This window comes from Phaseolus vulgaris, chromosome 11 (assembly GCF_000499845.2).
Source record: "Phaseolus vulgaris cultivar G19833 chromosome 11, P. vulgaris v2.0, whole genome shotgun sequence".
In the NCBI taxonomy this organism is placed as follows: domain Eukaryota; kingdom Viridiplantae; phylum Streptophyta; class Magnoliopsida; order Fabales; family Fabaceae; genus Phaseolus; species Phaseolus vulgaris.
In genome coordinates this window covers 27,685,594-27,695,128 of record NC_023749.2, presented here as the reverse complement: position 1 = coordinate 27,695,128, position 9,535 = coordinate 27,685,594, and the positions used below count along the sequence as shown (strand labels likewise).

Genomic DNA, 9,535 nt, shown 5'->3' with positions numbered 1-9,535 from the left:
AAGAAATATTTAGTTATAAAATAATAAGAACTGCAATCTAGCATAGATACGCTGATGATATCTTATTCAAATGTTTTATATATATCCTCCAAAACAACACTCAATTTGACATATTTCATAATATTTGTAACAATATAAAATGAAAAGTATTTTACATAATGATTATAAAATAAAAATAAATACTCAACAGTTATAAAGGAAAAATGAATAAAAGAATTCATAAGATTATATGTAAGACAAATAAGAAAGAACAATATATAATAATAATTTAATAAAAAATTAAATAAAAAAATTAATCATATATAATATTTAATTTTACTTGATTCAAATTAGAGCATACATATTTTTTATTCTTAACTTTGGAGACGGATAAAACAATTGTAAACATTAAAGAGAAGGATTTATCTGACAAATCTATCCACTATTATAAAATTACTTATTATTGTTTCTGTCGGTTGATAAAAACGATTTTGTGCGTCTACGTCACTCTCACACCCAAGTATCCCTGTGTTTGTACGTGCTTCCGTTTGAATGCCAAAACACAAAGACAAAGGACGTCCTAGAGGTCGTTTGCACTTCGACGCTCAAGTCAGTATTCACGTTAGGAAACACCAAAACTGTTTAACGTAAGACTGTAACTGTGTTTGTTAAGCGGCGCAAATGAATAGCGTACCTTGCTAAGTTTGTTACTTCCCTTTATATAGACTGAAACTAGGATTTCCTCTTTACCAAAAATGGGCTTTCTAACGGGGGCGGGCCCATCATTGAGAACGGAGCCTATCGCCTAGAGACTTTGGAAGGAGGAGCACTCCCCAGAACATGGAACGCCACCCATTTAAAATTTTATTTCAGTTAAAGTTGTACAGTAATAGGCGTTCTCGCGCTAAAAGATGCATGTTTGTATGTGGTGGAAACAGTTGAACAGACAAGGGGGCACTCTTTTCCCTAAGGAGGGTTTTTAACGAGGCCGCCCAATTAAAGAAAAAATTCCAGCATATAAAGCGTGCTCAAGTATTAAAGTTAAAATCCTCCTTGCCCCAGGTGCAAGTGCAGGTGATTGGTTAGGCCCTACTTGCCCTAGGCGCAAGTACTGGCACCAATCTAAGTCTTCCTCACCCCAGGTGTGAGCGCAAACAGTTAAAGGTTTGAAAAGCCAGGGGTGCTAGTAAGACCAAGGGGGGGAAAGGAAAGGTTTTGACAAAACGTCCTTACCCACTTGGCATACACCAATATTGGCCCAGTAAGACTCTTAGTCAGAAACCTTTCTCACCCCAGGAGTGAGACAGGGAATGAGCGACTCAACCCGCCAAAGGGTGATGACCTTAGGGAAAGTAAAAGGGGTTAGTGAGAAACACTTTTCTTTCCCCAAGACGAGGCATCACTTTGAGCGATCGATGTCAAAGTCCTTTATGCACTTAGCGCTAGAGCGACAGAGAAAGCTAAGTAAAGACTAAAGAGCGATCACTGATGAGTTGTCGGTAATTGGCTAGTAGTGCAAAGCAGCGCACGAGGACTGTTAAACACCAAGCTGGGGGAATAGCCAGTCGTGATCAAGCAGAAGCAAAAGAGTAAGAGAAGCAGATCGCGCTAAGCCTAAGCTGGTTAACACTTAGTCGTGCGCAAAGAGTAAGAGAAGCAGATCGCGCTAAGCCTAAGCTGGTTAACACTTAGTCGCGCGCAAAGAGTAAGAGAAGCAGATCGCGCTAAGCCTAAGCTGGTTAACACTTAGTCGTGCGCAAAGTAAAAGACGAAGCTCAAGATCACGCTAAGCCTAAGCTGGTTAACACTTAGTCGTGTGCGAAAGGAAAGGTGAAGCCCAAGATCGCGCTGAACCTAAACTAGCTAACAATTAGTCGCACACATAAAGATAAGTGAAGTTCAAAGAAAATACAAAGAGAAATTGAGCAGTTAAAATCAAGGTATATCACCAGAGATATTCATACAATTGTCAGTTACAATGAGTTGAATGGTGCAGAAACGTAAGGTTACAGAATGAAGCTTTGTACAGAGAAGTCAAATTTACAAAAGGGAAGAGATTCACGGAGTAGGAGGCCTAAGTTTTCCATCTACCACTGAGTGATGAATGCTGAATTGTGAAAGGTCCAGTTCTGGGAGGACGCAGCGGACTTGCTCGAGCGCCAGCTCGAATCCATCAATGAGGGAATCAGCGCCCACGTTCATCAAGTCCTCTTTCTCCGCCTCCAGACTTTGCCTCGAAGCCTCCGCAGCATCCCTCTGCGTGGTGAGGGCAACAAGGGAGGAGGCAGCTTCAGACAGCTTGCCCACTGCCTCCTCAAGCTTCCTTTCAGCAGCAGCAGTTGCCTCTTTGGCGGACTTGAGCATCTCCACCCGCTGAGAATCCTGTTGACGTAGGGAGGCGTTCTCAGCCTGTAACTCCTCCACCAGCTGAGTATTCCGTTCGCGCAAGGAAGAGTTCTCAGCCTGTAGCTCTACCACCTTGCAGTCCAGAGGACCAACAGTCTGCCCCATCAAGATCTCCATCTTGATGGTCTCCTGGACCTGCACCAAATACTCCTTCCTGGCCTTCTCCACCATGCCTCGCATCAGCTCAACAGACCCCTGAGCGGCTTCAAGGTCACTTTGCAGCGACTCCTTGTCGTGCTCAAGTTCCTTCACCCTTTTCTCCAGGGCTTTCTGCTTGCGATGCTGGGTGGAGAACTCCAGCGAGAGCACCACCTGCTTGGCAAGGTGTGCATCCATCTCCTCCCCGCTCCAGTCGACGAGCTCCCCGTTGCTGATGTGCTGTCGCACCAAGGAGATAACTCTGCTGAAGTTCTCATGGTTGGCCCCAGAGTTGCTTGGGCGCGAGCCGGACCCACCATGTTCAGCATTTGCGGTGGAGATTGGTAGTGGAGGCGGGGCACCCTCGTTTTAAGCAGAAGCACCCCCAGCAGGGTGAGCGGATGGACCAGGTGATTGGCCTGCTGGGGCGGAAGTTGGCGGTTGAGAGATTGGGGGCAATTGTTGGCAAGGAGAAGGTGGGCATGCGGGCTCTGGGGCAGGTCGAGTAGAGGGAGGGGGAGGTGGTGAACCTTCCTCTACCTCCACCACCTCGATCTCTCCAGGCTGAAGAGACGAGACCCCCTCGACCACTGGCCTCTTCCTCTGGTGGTGAATGAGGGGGGAGCCAGAGCTTTCCTCTTCCACTGAGGCAGCAGCAGCAACAGGTACAAGCGAAGAAGCCTTCACCAGTCTTTTCCTTTTCTTCCCTTGCTCGGGGCCTTCAGCTGGCGCGACCGAGAGTGGAGGGGCTTCAATTGGCTCAGTGGTGGAAGAGGAGGAGCCAATCCCTTTGGTCGCTCGACGTTTAGCAAGCTCTAACACCGCCAACCTCCTATCTTTCCCTGACATTGAATCTGCATAGGCAAGAAAGGGGAAAATTAGACAGCTAAGAGACGCAAGCAAGGTGAAACATATGAGAGCATGCATGAGGAGGTATAAGTGTCCTAAGGGGCGGCAGAGAAAGAACTACCTATATATTTTTTCAGAGAAGCCACATCAAACTCATCCTTGATGAGGCGAGCGGAGTCAAACTTAGCCCCCAGGAGCAGCCCACACAGCTCGCGCTCGTAGGGGGCCATGGTCTCGAGGTCCTTGGGTTTTTTAAATTCAACCTGGGGAACCCAGTAGAGGGGGTACCCCTCGAGCAGATGAGGACTTTGTGGGGTGGCGGATATCATGTAAAATCTGCCCTTCCAGTCTTTGAAGGACTGCTGGTACAGGCCCAGAAGCACCCGTCCAGCAACCCCGTTCAGGCTGACCCAAAACCTATCCCCTGGTTTCTTCGCCTCAAAGAAGTAAAGGAACACCTCCACCGAGGCGTTGTGCCCAAAGTGGTTACACAGGATCTGAAACGCCCGGATGAAGGCCCAGGCGTTGGGGTGGAGTTGGCAGGGCGCGACGTTCAACTCCATCATCAGCTCTTTCTCGAAGAAGGTGAAGGGGAGTCGCAGCTTCAACCTTTTGAAGATCGCGGAGTAAACAAAAACGAAGGGCACCCCATTGGTGGCCCTGTCGTCAGCGCAAATGGGCATCCCTCGGGGAGGGATGCGGACTCGGATGTGGAAGTCGTTTTCCCTGTCTATGGAACACGAGGGTTCGTCCGGGTCGTGGCTCAGGAGTGAGTTAAGATGGTCCTGAGGTAGCAAGATGGACGTTTCAGATAGCAACGCCAGAGGGGCCCAGTCATAGACCTTGGCGTTGTCATGGAATGAGGTGACAACAGGCGGTGGCGAAGCTGGTGCACTCGCGGAGGGCTGTGCACCAGAAGAAGAGGCAATGACACGAGCGGTCTGCTTCAAGCGAGCCATCGAGAGATAGCTGCAATGGAGGAAAACGAAGGGTCAGAAATAGAAAGGGAGGGAGTGATGGATGGTTCGGTGAAAAACAGAGAGAGGAAATGAGAAAGAAATGCCCAGGTAAAGGAGAAAGAAGGGGAGGCAGAAGTCAAGGCGGAAACACGAGAAAAACCCTAGCGCGGATTGAGAAGAAGAAAAACAGGGAAGATGGATGCATGATAACTAGAATGATAAATGCAATCGGTAAAGATGACCAAAAAGGGGCCAGGGAAAAGAAAAACCATACCTTTGAATGATCGCAAGAGATTGGGAAGCAGAGAATTTGAAGAAAGATGGGTGCGCAGAAGAGAAGTTCGCAGAGAGTCTGGGAGTCGAATGAAGAAGATGAAGGAACAGCGGAAGGGCGCGCCAATTTGAATAAAAGAAGCGCTAGCGACGCACAACGCTGGCCGTTGATGGCGCCACGTGTCGCGAGATTAAGAGAGGGAGTCCAAACGTTAAAGAAGCAGCATGTGAGGTGGCACGTGAGGCGGCCCCACTTGCCACGTGGACTGAAGGCACGACCACTTAGTCTCTTCGGGGAGAACGAGTTCTCGACTCGAGACTGGGGGGCTTGTGATCCGATCGGTCATCGGTAGTCGATGACGTCAGCATCAGAGAACCACGTGGACCACTCGCAGAGTGACACGTGGACCAGGTGGCAGAGAGGTCGGGGGACGATCGCCAAGAGAGGTGATCGGTGGTCAGTAACCAAGTTACCACCGACAGATCAGGCGGCAGAGAGGTCGGGGGATAGATCACCCAGAATGGTGATCGGTGGTCAGTAGCCAAGTGACCACCAGCAGATCAGTTCCTAGACTCGCGCCTGGAGGCAGAGCGCGATAAGCGAATAAACACTGATCAGTCATCGGGTGTACTGTCGTCGGGGTCTCGTGTTACACGCAGTTAAACGGGGACTAAGGTTCCCAGCGAGAGCGTTACGCATGGACCTCGTATGAGCACACCTCAAGGAATCGTGCACGAGAGTGGCCTGAGGGAACTAGTAAGCCAGTCGGTGATTGGTGATTCCCTCAACCCATTACGTGCGTGGCATCGTGAAGGGTAAGTCGCCTACGCAGAGAGTAACGTTTGGTGAGTGTGCCTAGACCAGCCACACCCGACGTTCTCCTAAGAGTATGCAATTTACCCAGATAAGAGAAGCATCCTAAGTTATTCCGCAAGGGCGTAACTTAGGCAGACAAAGAGAGGCGCTAGAGCCCTTCCAGTAAGTGACACGTGTGTGGTTAGATGTGAGTTGCAGGCCTCCACGTGTCATCATCTGAGAGGGGTGCGGTCCAGACAAAAGAGCACTCCGTACCGCTAAAGGTACAGACAGGCGCAGCCAAGCGCAGACATGCGCAGACTCTCACGCTCCCCATTGCTGATTCTGAAGGTACGCTTTCTCTGAAAAGCATAACAGGGTTCTGACACATGCCAGAAAAGCATAACAGAATTCTGTTATGCCCAGAAGCAAAAAAAAAGGAGAGAAAAAGGGAGAATCAGGGGGAGAGTGAAGGAGGAGAAAAAAAGATAGACGAAAAACAGAGTGCAAGTTTTTTCTCACACACACATCACTAGTTTCCAGTTTCTGGTGGTTCTGTTGGACTAACTTGATCGTCGGAGTGCAAACGGCCGCTAGAGGCGCCGTCTGTGTGTTTTGCAGGTCACATTTGAAGACATCTGAGAGAAAGTTCGGGGAGTGATTCCGCAGAAGACGCAGTCGCGTAGACGGGGCAGAGAGTGCCACGAAGCGATTCCTCCACGTTCGAGTTGCCGGCAGGATCACTATCTAAAGGAAAACTCAGCAACAGCAAGCACAACCAGCCTTCATCATCCTTCAAAGGGTTTGGATTCTTCAAAGCTTGAACACCACTTGGTTCAACAATCTCCCCCTATTTGATGAAGACAAATCCCTAGTGCTTGTGTTTGATCTGATTGTATCTAAAGCAGTTCTTGCAAGATAAAGTTTTAAGCAAAGCATAAAACTTATGATATTTGGTTAGCACTGAAATAAAAACATAAATTCGGAGCATAATATCAAAGCAAAAAACACAAACAATATAAGAGCAAAAACCTATAAGGTTTCACCCATACAAAGTGTTTTGCAGAAAATAAACCAAACACAGCATAAAAATCTCCCCTATTTGTCTTCACAAATAGACAAAAAGAAGAGATGAAAAAGATAATTGTTCTTAATACATCAAATTTAAAAAGAAGAAACAGAAAATAAGAGAAACTGATACAACCATCAAAAAAACAGTCGGTTGTTTCGATACATCAACCGGTTGTTTTTCCTCTTCACTCATCATCAGCGTATTGAAGATCAAAGATCTGGTTCTGAACTGCCTCAATCTGTTCATCTAACGTCATGAAGCGTGCATCCATGCTGTCAAACCTGTTATCAATCCTCTGGAAATTGCTGACACATAGATCATGGAGATTCCTTTGGTTCTACGCAAAGCTATCAAGCCTATTAACCATGAGTCTCTCAAAAGGAGACATGGTTTGCATTCTTTCTTCTTGATTTCCAGCACCAGCACTTGGTCCAGCATCTTGATTTGCTTCAGGTTGACCTTCATGTTGAAAAACCATATTATCAGCATGTTCACCTTCTTCAAGATCAGCAACAACACTTGATGAGGCACCAAGATCACCATCTTTGCTAATCCATTTGCCACCTACTTTGGTGAATCCCATTTTACTGAGAGATCCATTGTTCAAATCTTGAGTTGACTTGACCAACTCATATGTTTCATCCTCTAGGTTCACTTTAAAATAGAGTAGAAATTTAGAAACCAAAAGAACATATGGATAGTGATAGTCACTTAACCTCATTGCCTTTTGCATGTGCTCTTTGATGATGTGGATCCAATTTATTTTGATCTTCTTCATAATGCAGAAGATGTACACCAGGTCCTCTTTTGTAAGAACAGAATGATTGCTCCCCCCTTGGAGTTAGAATCCAAGTCTCAATGAGGGCTAGCAACCTTTCATCAAGCCTTAAGCCACCAACCGAACAAGTCCTAACTTGAGCATTTTGGTTCTTCAAGCAACTCTTGTAGTATTGAACTTTGTTGAAATCCTCCACTACTCCAAGGTTCCCTTTGTTGATTCTGAGGCAAGAGTACTTAAGACCAGCTACTACATTCCATACATCATGTGTGATCTCCATATCTACACCTTTTACATGAGAAACTAGGTTGTTTCCCTCAAACTTGAGATTTGTGTAGAAAACTCTTATCAAATCTGGGTAGATGTTCCCCTTCATCTCCAAGAACTTTCTGAGGGATTGATCTTTGAGGAGCTTTCTGACATTGTCCAGCTTTTGGCTTTTCAGCCAATCAAAGCAAACAACCTTGGGGTTGTTTATCACTTTGGTGCTAGTCTCAAACCTATACCTCTCAATTAGATTATTGTCACCAGAAAACCATCATTCCAGCCTTCTTCTAGACCTTACTGCTCTGGATTTGACTCTTCTTGAGGTGGGAGGAGTTGAGTCCATGTTGGTAGAGAAGAAACAGAGAGAAGCTCACCCAAGAATTGCAAGAGATGTTGCAATTGGTTGTTCTTGTGGAAGAGATCAGCTGCAGCAGATTTTATAGCAATAATAGAATAAAATTCAATGACATGAGTGGGTACCAGATTTTCAGAGAGAGAAGACTTGACCATGCCCTGCACTGAAAACGTCAGAAAAAGCAGAAAATCACATGGTCTTCACATGTGATCTTTGACTAGTCAAAAAAGCTCTTAAATTTTCAAGATTGTGGAATATATTCCTTTATGACTGTTGTAACTTCTTTCTAAGCGTGATCAGCTTTCAACACAGGTTCAATGACCAAGGATTCTTTCTTTAATTTGATCTGCAACGGATAGAAATTCAAAAAATAAATTAAATTGATTTCCTCACAGTGCTATCAGACTCAAAACAATCGGTTGTTTCGAGGAAACAATCGGTTGTTTTTCTGCAGCAATCAAAACTTATTTTTATTTTTTAACTATAAGCAGAAAGAGTTCAAAGCAGATTAAATTAAACATTTTAAAGAAGATATTTAATTATGAAAAAGAACTTAAAAACAGGAATTAAGAACAAAGATAAGGAAGGTCTTATCCTTTATGTTGTTCTTTCAATGAGCCATGTCCTTTGTAATCAAGAAGCCTCTTTTAACTGTTAAGGGCCTTTGGACAGATGCAAAACATTGATTCAGCTTCAATGTTCCTCTTTTTCTTCCAAGAACTTGATCAGATGACTCAGTCCTTTACACTTCTTTAGAATTCCTGCACAAGCATGAGTTTCAACAACAAGATTTGGCCCCTTCACAAATGTAGGTCCAATTGATTTCTTTTTCTCATTTGGAAACTCACATCCTTTAGGAATCCATTTCATGAAGCCCTTGGGAACATAAAACTTTCTTATTTTGCAGAATCTAACCGAATGGCCCTTTTTTCATGCAATAAAAGCATGTAACAACTGGTTGTTTCGACTTAACAATCGGTTGTTTTACTGGCTTTCTTGAATTTTTTTTTTGAAAACTTATCTTGTTTGTTTTGTGGATTAAAGCCTAAACCAGCCTTTCCAAAAACACAGCTTTGAGATGCCAAGACATTCTCAAAGTTAGATTTCCCTTTCGAAAGTTTGTCCACAGTATCAATAAGATAATGCTCTTTCTTCTCAAGGTTTTCACAATTTTCACAAATGAGAGACTGTCACACTTTCAAGAAGAATTTTTGAAATGTGTTTCCAGATTTTTGAAATCACTTTTAGATTTTTCAATCTCATCTTCAAGTGATTTCACTCTCTTTTCCAGCCAGCTGTTAAGTTCTTTGAATCAGTTGTTTGAAAGCACCAATCGATTAGCTTCATTGAGTTTCTTGAAAAGCTTCAAGCAATTCACTATAATTTTGTTCATTTAAAGAAGCACATGAACTTACCTCACTTGAACTGATCCTGCCGGTTGACTTAGAGCAAGAGCGTTGCCTCGTCACGAACTTCCTCACCAGTTTGACACCACGTGCCCTCCAAGTCCACTCCACAGATAGCCTCTTTGAGAACCTGAAAAACGCACAGTGGCGCCTCTGCGGCCGGTGGCGCTCCGACGCTCAAGTCAGTGACAAGAACACCCAAAACCTAAGAGAGAATATGCTCTGTAGGACCGTACTGTAGGCACACAACCCTAGCA

At 45.0% G+C, this 9,535-nt stretch overlaps 2 protein-coding genes across 2 annotated transcripts; both read right to left on the bottom strand.

The window, feature by feature from the left end:
* Positions 1-1,908: 1,908 nt before the first annotated feature.
* LOC137827649 (uncharacterized) lies at positions 1,909-2,900 on the bottom strand. Its single transcript, XM_068633869.1, has 2 exons — positions 2,000-2,900; positions 1,909-1,955 (listed from the first exon to the last, which is right to left on the bottom strand). The coding sequence occupies exon 1, from the start codon at positions 2,719-2,721 to the stop codon at positions 2,038-2,040; it is 684 nt and encodes a 227-aa protein (XP_068489970.1). The 5' UTR covers positions 2,722-2,900; the 3' UTR covers positions 1,909-1,955; positions 2,000-2,037.
* LOC137838438 (uncharacterized) lies at positions 2,893-7,055 on the bottom strand. Its single transcript, XM_068647685.1, has 2 exons — positions 6,893-7,055; positions 2,893-3,377 (listed from the first exon to the last, which is right to left on the bottom strand). The coding sequence occupies exons 1-2, from the start codon at positions 7,053-7,055 to the stop codon at positions 2,893-2,895; spliced, it is 648 nt and encodes a 215-aa protein (XP_068503786.1).
* Positions 7,056-9,535: the final 2,480 nt, after the last annotated feature.